This window comes from Chlorocebus sabaeus, chromosome 14 (assembly GCF_047675955.1).
Source record: "Chlorocebus sabaeus isolate Y175 chromosome 14, mChlSab1.0.hap1, whole genome shotgun sequence".
In the NCBI taxonomy this organism is placed as follows: Eukaryota; Metazoa; Chordata; class Mammalia; order Primates; family Cercopithecidae; genus Chlorocebus; species Chlorocebus sabaeus.
The window spans coordinates 73,483,303-73,503,379 of record NC_132917.1 but is presented as its reverse complement, the minus strand read 5'-3'; the positions used below and the strand labels follow the sequence as shown (position 1 = coordinate 73,503,379).

Genomic DNA, 20,077 nt, shown 5'->3' with positions numbered 1-20,077 from the left:
TAACCTAGATGACGGGCCCAGTGTGGTTGATCATCAATAGGTTAGCTAATCTTTGGAAGGGAGCTTTCCTTTCAATAGCATGTAATTTGGTGTGGAAACAGGCTTTTACTGTTAGGTTTTGCTTTTGCTTATCTTGTGTACATTTCATCCTTGTAATCGGGCCCCTTGAGATTTCAGCACCCCAGCATGTTTTAGGGCCTTCTGATCAGGCCCTTGCTGGCTTGCATATGTTAACCACTTGCTTTTGGTCCAATATTCCTTGTTCCCACAATATAATGATAAACTGCTCATGTACTGTTTCTTTGCCCAGCAGGAAGACATACCTTCAGGGGCAGGAAAAGTTTGCAGAAGGAATGAATGCCTTGAAGGACACTGTGACCAGCTGCTGACATCCAGAAGCCTGGTTGCTCAAGGTGTTATCTGAGATTGAGGAAACACAGACTTTTCCTCTCAATCCACCTGAACTCCCCCTTCCTCACTCTAGCTGCATAAAAACGTTCTGCTGCTGCTTCTTTGTTGAAGTGAATTTGAGAGATCTTGCTCTCCTGCCTTCTTGCTTTGGCCAAATCGAATAAAACTTTCTCTGTCTCCAAGCCCCAACGTGTCAGTGTTTGGCATTAGCTCCACGTCGGGTACAAGAGCATGAATTTGGGCCTCCCCAACATCTGCAGTGCAAAATATTTAACAATGGGTATGGCACAGCCTCTGACCAACAGCCAGAACACACACCAGCCACACACAGCCATGTCTGTCATCCGAATGTCAACCTTGCTCATGGCTGAAATGACCCCCAGACACAGGAAGTGCATCGCACACAACTGTTGACTGAATCAATGAATGGGTGGAGGCAGGGGTTGGTGAGGTGAGTGCAAGAACTGCCAACTATCAATGCTTCGTGGACCAGGGAAACCTCAGTGGGGAGAAGCCTAGCTGGGAAGGGCCTTCTTGCCAAGCCTGGGGACTCGGCTTCTGCTCAGTGGTGACTGAGTACAGGGTGAATGGCACAGTTCTCAGGCTCACAGTATATGTGTACAGGGACCAGGGTGTATCTCAGAGAGTACCAAGTGTGCCAGGTGGCAGAGAGATGCTCGGGGCCTGAACAGCCAAGAGAGGTGGCAGGCCTTCCAGAAGGGCAAGGACCCCAGGTGATCCCAGACCTTGAGTCTCCCCTTCCAGGTCATTCCCTTTGACCACAAAGGAGAATGCACACTGGGCTCCCTGCTGTGTTACGGTCCAGCTCTTTGACCCTAGGGTTTATGATTACCAAACATTCAGGAGCCAACCAATGAGGCAGGCAGCCTGCTGTGCAGGGGGTAGGCAAGCCCCGGACAGTATTTCCTGGATGCCAGTGAGCGGCTGAGAGCTGAAGCTTGGACACTCAAGGCTCTTGTGGTGACAGGTGAGAGGACTGGGTGGAAGGACAGTGCTCTGAGCATGCACCTTCCTTGGGATCTGGAGGCTGGGCTATTTTTTGTGCTTGACTCTTATGCCACCTCAGCAACTTAAGAACTTACAGTAATGCTGGAGGGAGCCTTTCCTGAAACTTGTGTTGGACACAGGATTTCTGTGATGTATGGTCCCTGGAGAAGGACCAAAGCTTTGGATGTGTGACCTGCCTGAGGTAGGTGCCCTCTCAATGCACAAAGAAGCTGAGAGAGCCAGAAAAAGGAAACAGATGGAAGAGCGGTGGGTAGTTCATCTATCAGGGCTTTATAGAATGTATTTTATTCAATCTTCAAAACAACTCTAGAAGGTAGGTTTTCTTCTTCCCTGTTCTATAGATGAAGAAATGGAGGCTCAGAGAGGTTAAGTGACATGCCCAAGGTCACACAGTTAGAAAGGGATGGAACCAGATTCCAGTGTAGGTCTTTCTGACCCTACGTTCTCTCAGTGGCAGAGGCCTGCTTCCTCATGGGCAAAAGTGGAAAAACACACCCTTGAGCAGGTCTCCCTGTTTCTGCAGGGCTGGGAGACATGCAGGCACTCACATGATTTTCTCTCTCTTCCCCAGACTGGCACAAAGGCGTGCAGGGAGGCCTCGCTCTGTCTCCTGGACTTAGAGATTTCAGACACAGAAGTCTGTCCATGGCTCCTTATCACATCCGCAAATACCAGGAGAGCGACCGCAAGTGGGTCGTGCGCTTGCTCTCCCAGGGGATGGCTGAGCACATCCCAGCCACCTTCTGGCAATTGCTGAAGCTGCCTCGAACCCTCATACTCTTACTTGGGGGACCCCTCGCCCTACTCCTGGTCTCTGGCTCCTGGCTTCTGGCCCTCATGTTCAGCCTCAGCCTCCTCCCTGCCCTGTGGTTCCTTGCCAAAAAACCCTGGAAGGACTATGTAGACACAGTATTGCGCACAGACATGTCTGACATCACCAAATCCTACCTGAGTGAGCGTGACTCCTGCTTCTGGGTGGCTGAGTCTGAAGAGAAGGTGGTGGGCATGGTAGGAGCTCTGCCCGTTGATGATCCCACCTTGAAGGAGAAGCAGTTGCAGCTGTTTCATCTCTCTGTGGACAGTGAGCACCGTCGTCAGGGGATAGCAAAAGCCCTGATCAGGACTGTCCTCCAGTTTGCCCGGGACCATGACTGCAGTGCAGTTGTCCTGGACACCAGCAACATCCAACTTACTGCCTTGTCCCTCTACCAGAGCATGGGCTTCCAGAAGACGGGCCAGTCCTTCTCCTGCATGTGGGCCAGGCTAGTGGCTCATATTACAATTCATTTCATCTACCACCTCCCTTCTTCTCAGGCAGGGGGTCTGTGATCTCTTTCCTTGTGTATTGGTCAGAATAGAATCCATTCAGCTGTAACAGCAAGCAATCCCCAACCTTTCACTGCAATGACATTTCAATGCAAAAAAGCTTATTGTCCAGCCCCATCTGAGTCCCAGGTGATTGCTTGTGGGGTAGCTTCTGGGTTTCTGCTTCATTCAGTCTTTTTGAGTCCCATCTGTTTCGTTTTTCTAGTGCCAGGATAATGCTGCTAAGAACAACCATAAAATGAAATAAATATTTAGCTCATGAGTCAGCAATTTTGGCTGAGCTTGGCTGGGCATTTCCTCTGGTCTCAGATTGCATTGTATAAATGCAGTGGGATTGACTGAAAGACTAGGTCAATGATGCTTTTTCGTTTTCCCACAGGCTAGCTCAGGCATGGTTTCAAGGAAATTGCAGAGAAGCAAAAACAAAAGCAGAAACAAACAAACGTGTTTTCAAATCCCTGCATGTGTTGCATCTTCGCCAAACTTGGCGAGAGAGGAACCTGCCTCAGTAGTGAGAAGGGCTGCAAAGTCGCATAGCAAAAGAGTGGAATGCAGCCTCAGGAGAAGAATTGGGGCCAGAGACACAATCAATCCACTCTAACCCCAGGGTCTCTGCAGAGGGAAGAAGGTGGCCTCCGAGGGAGTGTGGGATTTACCATGGGCTAGACCTGGAAATAGTATAACTCTTCTAGGGGATCATAACAGAATCCCTGAGACTGGGTAACTTACAAGGAAAACAGGTTTATTTGGTTCATGGTTTTGCAGGCTGTACAAAAAGCATAGTGCAGGCATCTGCTTCTGGTGAGGGCCTCAGGAATCTTATACTCATGGTGGAAGCTGAAGGGGGAGCAGGTGTGTCACACGGCGAGAAAGCAAGCAAGAGAGATGCCAGGTGCTTTCAAGCAGCCAGCTTACATGTGAACTAATAGAGCCAGAACTCATTCATTACCATGGACAGAGCACCAAGCCATTCATGAGGAATCCACCCCTATGACCAAAACACCTCCCACTAGGCCCCACCTCTAACTTTGGGGGTCATATTTCAACATATGATTTGGAGAGAACAAACATCTGAACTATATCAGTGCGCCCCTTACCCCCAAATCTCATGTCATCTCACATTGCAAAATGCAACCATCCCTTCCTAATAGTTCTCCAAAGTCTCACCTTGTTCCAGCATCATCTCAAAAGTCCAGAATCCACAATTTCATCTAAGCCTCAAGGCAAATTCCTTCCACCTATGAGGCTGTTATATCAAAAACAAGTTACGTACTTCCAAGATACAATTGTGTTACAGGTATTGGGTAGACATTCTCATTCCAAAAGGGAAAAATTGACCAAAAGAAAAAGGCAACAGGCCCCACACAAGTCTGAAATCCAGCAGGGCAAACATTAAATCTGAAAGTTCCAAAATAATCTTCCTTAACTCCATACTGGTGAGAGGAGTGGGCTTTGAAGGCCTTGAGCAGCCCTGTGTCTATGGCTTTGCTGGGTGCAGCCAACATCGCTGCTCTCACAGGTTGGGACTGAATGCCTGTGGGTCTTCCATGCTGAGGTTGCAAGATGATGGTGACTCTACCTTTCTGGTGTCTGGAGGGCATTGGCCCCATTCCCACAGCTCCACTAGGCAATATCCCCATGGGGACCCTGTATGGGGGTTCCAACCCTATATTTTCCCATAGCTCTGCCCTAGTAGAGGCTCTCTGTGGGATCTCCGCCCTGTGGCAGGCTTCTGCCTGGGCACCTAGGCTTTTCGATATGTCCTCAGAAATCTAGGTGGAAGTTCCCAAGCCTCCTTCACTCTTGCATTCTGCAAGCCTGCAGACCTAAAACCATATGGAAGGCTGGGCATGGTGGCTCACATCTGTAATTCTAGTACTTTGGGAGGCTGGGGCAGGTAGATCACCTGAGGTCAGGAGTTTGAGACCAGCCTGACCAACAGTGTGAAACCCCATCTCTACTAAAAATACAAAATTAGCTGGGCATGGTGGCACATGCCTACAATCCCAGCTACTTGGGATACTGAGGCAGGAGAATCACTTGAACCCTGGAGGCAGAGGTTGCAGTGAGCCGAGATCGTACCATTGCATTCCAGTCTGGGTGACAGGGCAAGACTCTGTCTCAAAAAAAGAAAAAAGAAAACCATATGGAAGCTGCCAAGGCTTAGGTCTTGTACCCTCCAAAGCAGTGGTCTGAGCTGTACCTAGTGCCCTTTGAGCCAGGGTTGGAACTGGAGAAGCTGGGATGTGGGCAGTAGCATCCTGAGATGACATAGGGCAATGGTGCCCTGGGCTTGGTCTTTGAAACCATTCAGTCTTCTTAGGCGGGCCTGTGATAGAAGGGGCCTTCTGAAATGCCTCTGAGGCCTTTTCCCACTGTCTTGAATATTAGCACCTGGCTCCCTTTCAGACATGTAATGTCTCTAGCAAGTAGTTGCTCAGCAGGCTGCTTGGATTCCTACTTGTCTACCACATGGCCGGGCTGAAAGTTTTCTAAATATTTACACCCTCTTCCCATTTTAATTATAAGTTCTGTTAAAAGAAATACACTGACAAATTAAATTTAACAGAGTTTAACCGAGCAAGAAAAATAAATGATTTGCAAATCGGGCAGTCCTCAGAATCACAGCAGATACAGACAGACACCAGGGATGCTGTGTTATCACAGCAAATTTGTGGACAGTAAAAGGAAAGTGACATACAGAAAATGGAAGTGAGGTACAGAAACGGTAAGACTGGTTACAGCTTTGCCGGGACCAGCTCGGTCAGGGAGACTCTAACCCAGTGGCGCTAGAAGAATTAAAGGCACACACACACAAATACAGAAATATAAGAGGTGTGAAGTGGGAAATCAGGGGTCTCACAGCCTTCAGAGCTGAGAGCCCCAAAGAGAGATTTACCCACATATTTATTAACAACTAGCCAGTCATTAGCATTGTTTCTATAGATATTAAATTAACTGAAAGTATCCCTTATGGGAAACGAAGGGATGGGTCAAATTAAAGGAATAGGTTGGGCTAGTTAACTGCAGCAGGAGCCTGTCCTGAAAGCACAGATCGCTCATGCTATTGTTTGTGGCTTAAGAATGACTTTAAGCAGTTTCTGCCCTGGGCGGGCCAGGTGTTCCTCGCCCTCATTCCCGTAAACCCACAACCTTCCAGCATGGGCGTTAGGGCCATTACGAACATGTTACAGTGCTGCAGAGATTTTGTTTATGGCCAGTTTTGGGGCCAGTTTATGGCCAGATTTTGGGGGGCTTGCTCCAAACACAGCTTGGTGTTTGCCTTATCTGAGCATGATTCAAGCAGTCGGCTGCCTGTGAGTGGCTGAAGTGTGGCCAGTGGGATTGGCTGAGGCTCAGCTATTGCTAAAGAAGTATCCTCTTAAGTTAGGTTTTCAGTCTTCCCACCTACTAGTTACGTTACGGTTCACCCTGAAGAACTCAAGTATGGGAACATGAAGGCTTCCTCAGGCCAGATTTGAGTTCCATTTATCAATTCCCCTCTTTTTGTCAGACTCTCAATTTAAAGAGATTGACCAAAACTTTAGGCATTGATGCCACTCTCTCACTATTGTAAATGGTCTCAGTATGGCATTCACAAGTCGTTTTAGTCTCAGTATGGAGTTCACAAGTCTTTATTGGTGTCACTATGAAGTTCACAAGTCACAGCTTCACACTAGGTGAATGATTTTTTATGTTCTTACTGACCCAGTCAAAGTGAGACCATTCAATTCTCAATGTATGGCCGTATACAAAACATTTAAGACTTGAGAGGATGCAGCACACTAGGGAACTATTATTATGACTATCAAGAGAATAATACCAAAATACCAAGGTGCACTCCTTAACAAGAGTTCTTATGAAATAAATGAAACCAACTTAAGTCAAAGTTCAGGCAACATAGGGAGTTCAACAATATTAAAGTTTAATTGGTCATAGTTCTTGTTTGAAATGTGATAGCAATTAAGGACCATAGTTCACTGTAAAGTGGCCTGATTTAAAGACGTAGCCATTTTCATTGTTGCTCTGGTAACACAAGCCATACGAACCTGGACACCTACTAGGAGACATATAAAGACTAGAAACCTTTGGGAAACCCAAGCTTGTCATCCACCACTTAGGATGTCTACAAACCGGCTGTTAGTTGCTCCTGTAAACATACCATGTTTTCTGCTGGAGAGACTTCTTCATTGTATTTGGTGTCAGAGTCTAAGGAAACAGCAGTGTCAGCCACCTTTACATTAAGCTTTCTGTAGTAGCAAAATCAGGAGAGAGATAAGTGCAGCATTCCATTTTGTTCAACACCAAACACAGGCCCCAGCTTGAGTAAAAAGGAGATATGAAGCTGCATGATGCTCCGTTAACTGTATCTATCTCTTGTTTTTTTTTTCTTGAGACAGGGTCTCGCTCAGTCACCCAGGCTGGAATGCAGTGGGGTGATCTCAGCTCACTGCAACCTCTGACTCCCGGGTTCAAGCGATTCCCCTGCCTCAGCCTCCCAAGTAGCTGGGACTACAGGCATGTGCCACCATGCCTGGTTAATTTTTGAGACCTCATCAGCCTGGCCTTTACTGTACATGTTTCTGTCCACATTTTGGCTACAGACACTTAACACATCTCTAAGAAGGTCCAAATCTTTTCTCATCTTTCTGTCTTCTGGGTCCTCCAGTCTCTTCTAACCGCTGCCTGATACCCAGTTCCAAAGCCACTTCCACATTCTCAGGTATCTTTAGAGCAACACCCTACTCCTCAGTACCAACTTTCTGTGATAGTCTATTTTGCATTGCTATAAAGAAATACCTGAGACTGGGTAATTTATAATGAAAAGAGGTTTATTTGAGTCACAGTTTTTCAGGCTGTACAAGAATCGCACTGCTGGCATCTGCCTCTGGTGAGGGCCTCAAGAAGCTTTCACTCATGGGGAAGGGTGAAGGGGGAGCAGGTGTGCCACATGGCAAGAGAGGGAACCACAGAGATGCCAGGCATTTTTAAACAGCCAGCTCTCACATGAACTAATAGAGCAACAACTCAGTCATTAGGAGGGCACCAAACCATTCAGGAGGGATCCACTTCTCACGACCTAAATACCTCCTACTAGGTCCAACCTCCAACATTGGGGGTCACATTTCAACATGAGATTTGATGAAGACAAATATCCAAACTATATCCACCTTCTAGAGGGGACAGGGCTTCTGCTCCTGGAAATTCAGACCCAGGAATAGGACTTGGCATTCTTCTGCTCCATCTTCTGACCACTCCTCAGCCACACAGAGCTACTTCTACTTCTTCAATACCTGAAGCTCTCTTCTGCTTGAGGCCTTTGGGCATGCTGTTCCTTTTGCCTGGAACATCCTTATCCCCACCCCATCCCCTTGTTAGTTCAGTGACTCCCTAGCTTCTGAGTCAGGAGGAAGCAGTTCATCCTGGTTTTTCCCCCTCTGGCAGCTATTATAATTTAGTCCTTTGCTGCTGAAAGTGTGATCCCCAGACCAGTGCAGCAGCCTTGCCTAGAAGTGTGTTAAAAATAAGTGTGGGGTCTATGGCCATACCAACCTGAATGCACCCAATCTTGTCTGATCTCAAAAAATGTGTGGGTATGACGTTTATTATGCCCACAAGATTAACATTAGCAACACAGTATGAATCCTGCACAGCTTCTTCCTAAATGCAACACAGCGGCCACCCTCCCATGAGGCAGAGCAATTCAGGTGTGTCCTATTCTGGTTGATGCTCCCACTGCCTGAGCATCGATGGGCAGTGCTGATTTGCTGATGGCCAGGGAGACAGGAGGGGCCAGCTGCCCTGACTGGTGCTCATCTTCCTTGGACCAAGTCCACACTCACTGCCAAGGGACTTACAAGCTCTTCTTTCCTGAAGGACTCAGATAGGAGGCCCAAAGGTGTAGAAGGGAATGCATTTATGTTTGTGAATTGGGGGAGGGTATTACTGGGGCAAGACACTGGGCTCGGGGTAACAGGAAGTTAAACTGGAACTTCACACTGATGCACTGGATATAATAGGTAAGAAATTCCGCTGTGAGATCTGACAACAAAATGAGGAAATGCCAAAGGAGGCTGTAAAGAACAGTTTGGGGTTGCCAGGGTTTGAGGGGAAGGAGATGTGAGAAGTGATGGCTCCATGACGACAGCTTTCCTTCCTGGGTAATGAAAATGTTTTGGGGCTTGATATGGGTATTGCTTGAAAAACACTGTGAATGTACCAAATGGCAGGGAACTGTACACTTGAAAATGGCTAACTGTATCTCATGTAAATTTTGTCTCCAAGTATTGGGAAAAAAGAAGAGTTTACGTGGCTCTAAAACTCAAAAGGAGTATAAAAAGAGTTAGAGAACTCTTTTCTCTAACTCTTTGCCTGAACTGATCGCTTTGCCTGAACTGGGGCTGTGGGCACTGGCAGTGGATGAGCCCAGCCCTGAGAGATGTAGGGGCTTCCAGGGAATGGCAAATGCATATTTGTGATTTGTACAGGGAACTCTTTGGGCAAGCATGGGGTAGGAGACTGATAGTTTTCCAGAAAGTAGGAAGGAGGGAGGGCATGATCTAAGATAATTTTACAGGTCAGTGACTTGTACCCATCAGTGAGAAAATCTAGACTGTTAATTCCAAACTTCCTTTCACCTATCTTCAGCTAATAAGTAATTTGTTCAATTTGAAGGATGGTATTTTATTTGGAGCCTGGTAAAATTGTAATGACATTAAGATTTCCTTTTACATATTGTTTACTGGTTAAATTATAATTTCCTTTCTTGCTTCATTTGTTTCACACATGTGCACATGTGAAGACGTGCGTACATGCAGGGAAAGTTGGCCAGCTTGAGACAATCTCCCTTTCCTTTTTTTCCCTATTTTTTATTATGGTAGAATATATATAACATCACAACCATTTTAACGTGTACGGTTCGGTGGTAATAATTATATTCACAATGTTGTGTAGCTGTCGCCACAATCTATTTCCAGAAGGTTTTCATCATCTCAAACAGAAACTCTGTACCCACTAGGCAAGAACTCCTTGTCTTCTCCTCCAGTCCCTGGTAATTCCTGTTCTACTTTCTGTCTCTACGAACTTGCCTATTCTGACTATTTCATGTAAGTGGAACTATACAATATTTGTCCTACTGTGTCTGGTTTTCCTTTCCCAGGAAATCTCTGCACCTGACCCAAGACACAGATTAGAAAACCTTCCCAGGCCTTGAGTCTCCCCCTGCAGGCGGCGTCCTTACATGGTCTGGATGCTGCTTCCGGATGTCACCGGGATCCCTGGGTGTTTCTCTCATTTCCCTGGCAGCCTTTCTTTCACACACAAGGCACCGGGAAGCCTTTGTGCTACTGTTCCTCCTGCATGTGTCCTTGATAAAGTACAGAATGCCCCAATAAATGTAAATTTATCATAAACAGTGGGCAATTTTCAGCATGGGACAGAATCAAACATTAAAAATCATTTATCTGAAATTCAAATTGAGCATCCTGTATTTTTATTTGCCTCATCTGGCAACCCTACTATGGACACTTCTCTAAATTCCAAACTTAAGTCCAGTCCACAGGTTGTCCACCCTTCTCAGAAGTCCAGGGATAAGGGATATGAACCAATCTCTAAAGAAAAACCTCCATTTCAGGAGGAGTTATGCTACAGGTGCCTGTGACTCCAGGTCTAGATGCCGGCTTTCACCACTTGACAGGGATTCCTGGAATGGGAGAGGTTTAGTGGCCTGGGGCTGACTCACATCTGAGAAACCCAGAGTGTGGGTTTCAGGGCCTAGCTAGGCTGTGGTCCTGGGGTGATCCTGCACTCCTAGAGTTCACACCAGCATAGGATGCATAAGTGTTTCCTGAGGACAAGATTCGGGACACGCAAGAGGCTGGCACTGGGCCAAGAAGACTGAATCTCAGTGGAGTGACTGCTAGAAACCAGGTGTTGGGAGGAGGAGGAGGAGGACCAGAAGCCGGAAGAAAACCTATTGGCTGCATTGCTAGAGTTATGATCCGATATTCCAGAGGGAGGCCTCAGAAGAAGCTGTGAAAACACCCAAAAAAGTTAGCTTGAGACAATGAACTGCCAGGGTGGGAGGGCAGGACGCCAAGCTGTGGTCCCCATCCCCACCACATAGACACACACACACAGATGGGTCAGACACCTCCCTGCGCTGCTGAGGAGGAGAGCCCTGTCAGGCAGTGGCAGAGGAGATTATGCTCCCCTAGATGGTGCAGAGAGGCCTGGCAGGGGAAGAGAGAAGATTTTAACTCGAACTCAAGTTGGCAGTTTTGATTATTACACTTTTACTTATTGAGTGGAGACTGGGCTTTCAGTGAAAACTCAGCACGGTAGAACGTGTAATCCCCTGACAGTGATCAGAACAGTAGAGGCATTCCCTGAGTTCTCATCTCCAGAATAAGGGAAGGAACTCCCCAATTGAGCAGGCTTACAAAAGGCAGTGACAGACAAGTGCAGCTGGGTCCTGATATTCACAGCAGCATTGTTCAAAAGACCTACATATTATATGTAGTTATAAATCTGTTTACTAAACTGCTTACTGTATGATTAAAACTTATGACATAATAAAACATCTCACATAAATTATGGTGCATAATAGAATACCCCTGAACCCAGCACCCGAATGAACTAGAAAGATTACTATATTTGACAATACTTTCAAAGTTAAGTGTCTCTTCTCCAGTCCTAGCTCCCTTAAGATGTAACCACTATTTTCAGTTAAGAAAAAAATCCATCTGTCTGCCTATTATCTATCCATCTATCTGTTTGATCCTAAAATGACACGGGTCCCTAGGTGTCCCTGCACATGATTACCTTGGCTTGTTTTTGAACCTTATGATGAAAGTATCATACAATATATTCTTCTGTAGTTTTTTTTCCTACTCAACATCATCTTGAAGATTCACTAAGTTTGATGTTTCTTAATTTTCTCTTCTGTCTAGAATTCTTTTGCATGACATACCACTTGTCATTTACCCATTCTCTTGTCAAAGGACACTTGAGTTGTTTCTAGTTCTTTGCTAGGGTGAAAGGACGTTTTTGCTGAAGATGTTTTTGTGAACTTTCCTGGGCTGATGATTGGTATGCACTTTTCAGAAGTGCTGAATTATAGAGTGAATGCAAGCTTCCTCAAGCAATGTATGAATTCCAGTTGATCAACATCCCTGTCAACATCTAGAGTGTCAGACAAAACTTTGTGTCAATCCAGCGAGTGTAAAAAGGTATTTTATTCTATCCATAAAATGCATTTCCCTAATTAATAATGAACTCAAACTACATTTTATGTTTATGGACTATTTGTGTTTTTCTACAAAGTTGCCTGCTCACGAGTTTATTTAGCCCATGTGTAGTCCATTTTCATACCACTAGGAAGAAATACCCAAGACTGGGTAATTTATAAAGAAAAAGGCATATCTTATTACATGGTGGTAGGCAAGAAAGCTTGTGCAAAGGAGCTGCCTTTTATAAAACCCTCAGATCTCATGAGACTTATTCACTATCATGAGAACAATATGGGAAAAACCTGCCCCCATGGTTCAATTACCTCCCACCAAGTCCCTCCCACAACACAAGGGGATTATGGGAGCTGTAATTCAAGATGAGATTTGGGTGCAGACCAATCATAGCAGAACGTGGAGGAGCAAAGGCACATCTTACGTGGCAGTAGGCAAGAGAGGGTGTACAGGGGAACTGCCCTTTATAAAACCATCAGATCTCATGAGACTTATTTACTATCACGAGAACAGCATGGGGAAAACCCGCCCCACGATTCAATTACCTCCCACTGGTTCCCTCCCATGACATGTGGAAATTATGGGAGTTACAATTCGAGATTTGGGTGGAGACAGAGCCAAACCATATCACCATATTTCTATGAATTGTCTACTTACTTTAAAGATACTTAAACATAAATTGTGTTTTTAAAAAACCAACTCATAGAAGTTCTTTATATATTCTCGATACAATTCTTTGTTGGTCACATGTGCTGCAATTATCTTCTCCCATTTTGTGCCTTGTCTTTTCACTGTCTTTATGGTGCCTTTTGATAAACAAAAAATTTATAAAGATGAATTTATCAATCTTTTTCTTTACAGTTAGCACTTTGTCCCTTAAGACATTTTTCCATTCTTACTCTCTTATATTTTCCTCTAAAAATTGTAATGTTTTTTCCTTTCACACAAGTCTTTTTTCTTTTTGGTTTTAATTTCTATTAAAATTATGTATGTATCTATTTTAAACAGCCACGGTTTGATGGCTCTGTCATGTGAAACGCAGCCCCTACATTCCCCGGCACCTCTTTCACAGGCTGTGTGGCTCCTGCTCCATTGTCCAGGTCTAGCCTGTCTGCTGTCAGCTGCTGAGGAGGGTGAAGACTAGCCTCCTCCATGCATATACGCATTCCTCCTCCTGCTCAGCTTCCCAGTGTGGTTAGATGGCCCTTTGGGCTACTTCACTATTCTGTGTTATTTTAAGCTAAGCTATACAGTTAGCCATGATGACTTATCCTTTCCTGAAGGCTTTTGATTTGTGTCTTTTCCCTTAGAATTGATACTTTTCTTTTTGCTGTTGTTCAGTTTTCTGTGTATTTATAACTTATTCAATGCCAAACTCTGTCAGATGTCCAAATGTCTCCTCTTAACATTTAGATGACCTGATTTAATGATTAGATCTCCCTGGTCTTTTCCAGTACCTCTGATCTCTCATTTGGATTGTTTATTTTCTGTGTGCCATTCAAGAAACTCCACTTTTTTTTTTTTTTTTTTTTTTTTAAAGATAGGGGTCTCACTATGTTGGACAGGTTAATCTTGAACTCCAGGCCTCAAATGATCCTCCCACCTCAGCCTCCCAAAGTCCTGGGATGACAGGCACGAACCACCACATCTGGCCTCCATTCAACAAATTCTTACTGAGCCAACCACATGCTACATGTTGTGTTAGGCTCCGGGGAAACAAGGAGAACAAGATGGTTGTTATTCTTGCCTTTGTTGCGCTTACTACCAAATTCAGGGGAAAAAAAACTCAACAAATTCTGCAGCAATGTTTCTTATTCCTAATTGTTTGATTGGCTCTGGAGCTGATGCCTGCCTGTCATAAGATGGCACCAGTGTGGGGGACTCCTGAGTATGAGAGGGGTCTTCCCCAGTTTCCTGTGTGGCCAAGGCTGTCTGCCTAAGTTAAGGATGAATACGGAGAAGTCTCTGAAGCACTTTCCACCTTTTCTCAGTTCACCTCTGTCTCATGAAATGAAGACCGTGATACCCATTTTTTTTAGTCTAGCCCTCCCTGGCTCGTAGTTCGTTGAGGTTCCTGGACTTAGTGGAGCAACGGTGAGGCCAGACAAACACTGTGATGAGACAGCATCAGCGACTAAAGGAATGTGTGAATTTGGCCGTGACTTTTTGGAGACAGCCTGGAACGCTGAAACCCAAACCCCATGCAGAAATCTAGCAAGTTGGGCTGACCTCTCGAGAGGGCTCTATTTTCTCCAGAGTGGAGCCTTTGGTCTCATCTCTGCAACAATCAGAGTATCCAAAGTAAAGCCACCAGCATTGGAGGAAATGAGTCCAGGACAGAGTCAGACACACACACACATAGGCAGAGATTTTACTCCAGTGTCTACAGAGGAGATCGCTTCGGCTACTGAGCATTTTTTTGGCCCACCATAGCTCTCTGAAAGGCTGGAGAGGAGCACATAGGGCTACGTCTGCTCAGGCCAAGAAAATTAGTAGTCCACATCTATGTTTCTTGTGACTATGATCCACTTAAAACGTGGCCTAGTCAGGTTTGGAAAATAAGGCCCCCATCGCCACCACCCCACCCTTGGTGGTGATGGAGTTTCCTTAGATCCGGACTCTCATCTAGGGCAGCTGCAAGAGCCAAGGGCTATGGAGATGTGCCAGGAGTGCCCCTGGAGGGCAATGATGTTAGCTTTAATTTTAATACCATTCCCTTTTTCCCATGCCCACTCCCCACCATCCCCTTTCATGAGTATTTCGTGAGAAACTGGGAACGGGCTGTAAGCAAGGCTTCGGAACCAGTAAAAGTAAGTCTAGCATCAGAGATAAAACCACCCAGCTCCCGGACTCGTAAAGACATAGACTGTGTCAACAGTTCAGCTTGGCCTCACTTCCTAAGGACTGGCTATAGCCTTGCAGCAGGTTTTCTCTTAAACCCTGGGTGAAATGTGGTCACCTAGTCAGTCGGAACCAGCTCCTGACAGACCCCAGCAACTTACAGATGAACTCACTTAGAGTGAACTTTCCTCATTCCAATGCTAAATCCTGCACCCTGGGAGAGCTACAGTTTCATTACCATAGCATGCGTCCTATGTGCTGGCATGACGACTCCCTCCATCTGTGTCACTGGGACCCCTCCTCTACATGTGATGATGCACCCTCTCCCCTCTCGATCACCCATAAAGCCCTCCTGTCATTTTCTCTTAGGAGACACTGCTTTGGCGAATATTCCCAGTGCCCTTCCTACTTGTGACAAGTAATAAAACTCCTATTGATTAAAACCTGTGTTCTCAGCGTCTTTTGTTACTCACCAGACAAACCCTGCTTTTTTTTTTTTGAGGCAGTGGGGTGGGGCGGCCTGATCCAGCTTTGACTATGATCCAGATTTGACTATGGACTGAGCCCTGACTCAACCTCCCTTATAGGCTGCTTACAGGCAAAGCAGCAGTCTGAGGAAGCATGAGTGGGTTAAGTTGCCTAGGTTGCTGAGGGAGAGACTGGTGAAGGGCCTCAGGGCCCCCCACCAGGAGAGCAGAAGTGGCTGCTTGGACCTTTCATTTGGTGCAACTTTGAGGCAGTAAGCGGTGGTGGTTCTGTGAACTGACTCAAAGAGTGGTTTTGGTTTTGATTATTAGGACTCTGGGTTGTCAGGTTTAGGACCCAGCTCAAGGGATCCAGGATGGTTGGGAACGGGCAGGACTCCCCTTCAAGTCTAGGGGTTGAGAGACATCTTCATCCATTTTAACAAGGGGAAGCCCTAATATAAAGACGAGGAGTCTCATCTTCAAGACTCTGTCCCTGTCTGGTATATCTGTAGGCTGAATGCTTGTCACTTTTGCCAATACTTATGCATCTTTGTGGCCTGAATGAATGTGAAGTCTGGATTCCCTTCCCCTTAGTCTGTGGTAATCCCTCAAATATTGGGCTTCCATTTTCCAGCAGTCACAGAAGAACTATTATTGATTTAAAGAGGCCTAATTTAGAATGGGGCAAGTTGGGTGGGATTGTAATTCCTGGAACCAAAATACAGTGATGTAGAGTTTACATGAGCAGAGTGTGCACCCTCTCCAGAAAGAACACCTTGCTTACTTGATTGATTTACATACCTCCCACCACTCAAGCTGGATCCAGAACTATTCTGGAACATCCATGAGACCTCCAGGGAAGTTACTCAGATGGAACATGATCCAGGGAGAAGCAACCCCAATTATCCTCTCCTAGCTCCCCAGCACCTCAAAACTCCATCGTGGCCTGGGAGTAGTGGCAAGCTGAAAGGACCAGAACTATCCTACAGGCTAACAGTTATAGGATTTGTGTCATTACTAATCCCCAGTGGCAGCTCCTTGGAGGGTGGAATCAGACTTCTGGGCAAAGACCCTAGAATATGGGGAACCAGGTCTTAATACTGGAGGAGAGCCCGCTAGAGTGCCTTCTCCGGCATTGAAAACTATTTGGATACCCATATCCATGACCAATAAGCAAATGATATACCACTGTAATACCATGTGGCCCCAGTGTTCCCTAGGGAATCAGGAGAGATGGTCTGAACATGAGTTACTTACATACATTAGTAATACAATTCTCCAACTGGGACTTATTTTGTAAGAAATAAGGTGAATGGGATAAAATACCCTATGTATAATGTCTTATGGCCCTCTATCAACACCCAGCCCTACAGAAGAAATGCAGGATATGTAACTGGCCAAAGGACCAAAGGGAACAATGTTGCTAATTCTAGAAGTCCCTGGAGAGAAAGAACCAGTCATGTGGGAACTTGTAGGGAAAGGAATGAGGAGGAGCCTCTCTACTTCTCCTTCAAGAGAAGTGAGGTCCTCTAGTCTTACTCAAAACCAGAACCTTTGCCAATACAGGAAAATAATCCCCCTACTTCCTGGGGAATTAAACTCTCGGCACCTCTAGGGGAAAGCAAGGGTCTTCCTCCATACTTGCCAGGCCCTCCCAATTCGGTGGAGCTGGCTGTGGCTCCTGCTGTGGCAACAGCAGGCCCCAAAATAAACAACAACAAAAAATCAATATAAGGCGAATATATGATAGAGAAAAATCAATAAAACCCAAAGTGGGTTATTTGACAATACTAGTGAAATTTATACACCCCTTGGAAAGAGTGATCAGGTAAAAACGACAGGAGGCAAAAATAATATCAGGAATCAAAATGGAACATCACTATAGATCCTAGAATCTCCAGACATTAACAAAAGGATATTATAACATAGGATCAACGAATCTGTAAATTTCTATGAAATGGACAAATTACTTGAAACACAATTTACCAAACCTTGGCATAAAAGGAAACTGAAATCTGAATTCAAAAAAATGATTTCCACAAAAGAAAATCCAGGCCCAGATGGGTTTTACTGGTGAATTCTCCTAAGTATTTAAGCAATAAATTACATTACATTCCTCTAAAGAATAAAAAAGAAAAACCTCATCCCAACTCATTTTATGAGGCTTGCAGATGTATCTCTCTGCCAGGCAGCACCACTCACCACTCCCCTTCTGACTGGCAGCTGATTTACTTCCCTCATGCCTCTGAGCAGCATATTCCTACAATGATCTGGCCGTTGTTGATCCCCATTATCACTGGGGTCCCAGTTTGGGTTGTGTTGAGACTGACACCTCAGTAGTCAAGTAGATTTGGTAGCTCAAGTTACCAGCATACCAAGTTCCCTAAGAGGGAACCCCAGAGTGGGATGGTTCCCACCAGGCAGGTGTCTAATGGAGAGGGAGGTTTTGCTTGGGTCTATGTACCTCTTACAACTGCTGATTTGTATAATGAGAAATCCAATATTGAAGGCTTACCGGTGAGCCCATGAGAGTTCAGAACTCTCATAAGGGGAATATTCTTCACACATAACCTCACCTGGCCAGACATGCAGACCTTAATGGCAACTCTGCTCATGGTGGAAAAGAAATCTATCATCATGGCCAAAGCTAAGGAAGAGGCAGACAAAATGTAGGCTGATAACATGGGCTACCAAACCTACTTGGCTGCTGAAGTGTCAGTCCCAACAGCCAACCCAAACTGGGACTCCAGTGATAATAGGGATGATTATAGCAATATGCTACTCAAAGGCATGGGGGAAGTAAGCCAATCAATTGGGGAAAACTCCAGGAAACAGAACAAGACCCTAATGAAAATCCTTCCCCATTGCTAGAGAGATGACAAGTATGCCTCTGGGATTCTCTCCCTTGGGACCCTGACTGTGGACAATAAGGAGATAAGGCTGCATAAGAAATATTACAGCTCTTACAGGCAGTACAGTGACCTAAAAGGTTAGTGGTGGTCCACTGCTGGGAACACCAGAGGGGAATTCTGAGGTTATAAAAGGAAATAACCTAGGAGACACAGCTGCTAAGAAGGCAGCATGAACAGTTGAACGTTTGCAAATGACCCTGATCCCCAGATTTGTCACTCCACAAGTTTCGGCCCTATTACTCAGAAATTAGAAAAATCCAAATGGGAAGGGTATCTCCCACATTTGGATTTGGAAGGATGAGGTATTAATGATAAAGGAAGACTCTAGATTCCAGAAAACATAGGCTGGGCAATAATTAAATATGTCCACGAATCATCACATTTTGGTATGTTATTAGTCCGTTCTCACACTGCTCTAAAGAAATATTTGAGACTGGGTAATTTGTAAAGGAAAGAGGTTTAATGGACTCACAGTTCTGCATGGCTGGGGAGGCCTCAGGAAACTTATAATCATGGCAGAAGGCAAAGGGGAAGCAAGCTTAGGCTTTCTTACATGGTGGCAAGAGAGAGAAGAGTGAGGAGCAAAGGGGAAATAGACCCTTAAAAAACCATCAGATCTTGTGAGAATTCACTATCACAAGAACAGCATGGGAGAAACCTCCCCCATAATTCAATCATCTATCCAGGTCTCTCCCTAGGCATGTGGAGATTACAGGGATTACAATTCAAGATGAGATTTGGGTGGGGAGGCAAAGCCTAACCATATCAAAACCTTAAGGAATTGGTTGATGAGGGTAATAAAGGTACCCGATCCAAGTGGTAAAACAGACTAAATCTCCAACAGATGCCACAAATGTGTACAAAATAATGCCAGACCAGGCTGGCTGTGCCTCAACTAAGGGGCGGGGGCGGGCATACCAGGAGAAGAATGGCAAATAGACTTTACAGTGATGCTCCAGGCACCTGGAAACTTCATGTACCAGCTGGTTTGTGTGGACACCTTTACTGGCTGGATAGAAGCCTTACCTTGTCACACAGAAAAGGCAAATGATGCCAGAGCTTTACTCAAAGACATCCTCTGGAAGTGTGGCTTGCCTTGATTGATCCAGAGTAACAATGGAGCTGCCTTCATTTCCGAAGTTAGCCAGTGGGTATTCTCTGCTTTGGAAATCAAATGGAGGTTACATGCAGACTGGAGGCCCCAGTCATCTGAAAAGGACAAAGATACTAATAGAACCGTAAAGGTCACTTTAGCTAAACCATGCCAGGAAACTCATGAAAGCTGGCTAAAGTGCCTCTCCATCACACTAACATGACTTCAGCTGGCACCAAAAGGGAAAGTGAGACTTAGCCTTTTTGAATTACTATATGGAAGAGTTTACCCTGGCAAAATGGAACCTTTGACATGCCCTGATGGTGAGACTGAGGGATGTAAAACATATTGTGTATTTAGGAAAATTAATACAAGCTCTCAAGCAATATGTGAACCTGTCTTCCAGTTCCCACTGATGTTAAGCTTCACCCATATCAACCTTGAGACTGAGTTCACCTTAAGACTTGGACCTCTAAATCACCTCAAGACCAGCTAAATCCTGTCTGGATGGGGCCCTACCCTGTGCTGATAACCACTCACTCTTCTCTTAAATTGCAGGGGCTCAGACCCTGGATCTATCATTCCAGAATGAAGCCTGCACCAGCACCCTCAGACCAGGCTTCATTAGATCCAACTTATTCCTATGATGAACTGGCCTCTGATCGTAAGCTCCTCTTCTACAGAAGGGGCATAGATAAGTAAAATGTGCCCTTGCAATGCTCTCGATATATTAGGAATTTCTTCATTTTTAGAGGA

At 45.3% G+C, this 20,077-nt stretch overlaps 1 protein-coding gene across 1 annotated transcript; it reads left to right on the top strand.

The window, feature by feature from the left end:
* Positions 1–1,296: 1,296 nt before the first annotated feature.
* On the top strand, positions 1,297–3,374 carry NAT8 (N-acetyltransferase 8 (putative)). The gene is made up of 2 exons (XM_007970208.3): positions 1,297–1,399; positions 2,012–3,374. The coding sequence occupies exon 2, from the start codon at positions 2,086–2,088 to the stop codon at positions 2,767–2,769; it is 684 nt and encodes a 227-aa protein (XP_007968399.1). The 5' UTR covers positions 1,297–1,399; positions 2,012–2,085; the 3' UTR covers positions 2,770–3,374.
* The last annotated feature ends 16,703 nt before the right edge of the window (positions 3,375–20,077 follow it).

What these genes read in the sequence shown, in the direction of transcription:
- NAT8 (XM_007970208.3), top strand. Translation starts at nt 2,086, where the DNA reads ATGGCTCCTTATCACATCCGCAAATACCAGGAGAGCGACCGCAAGTGG.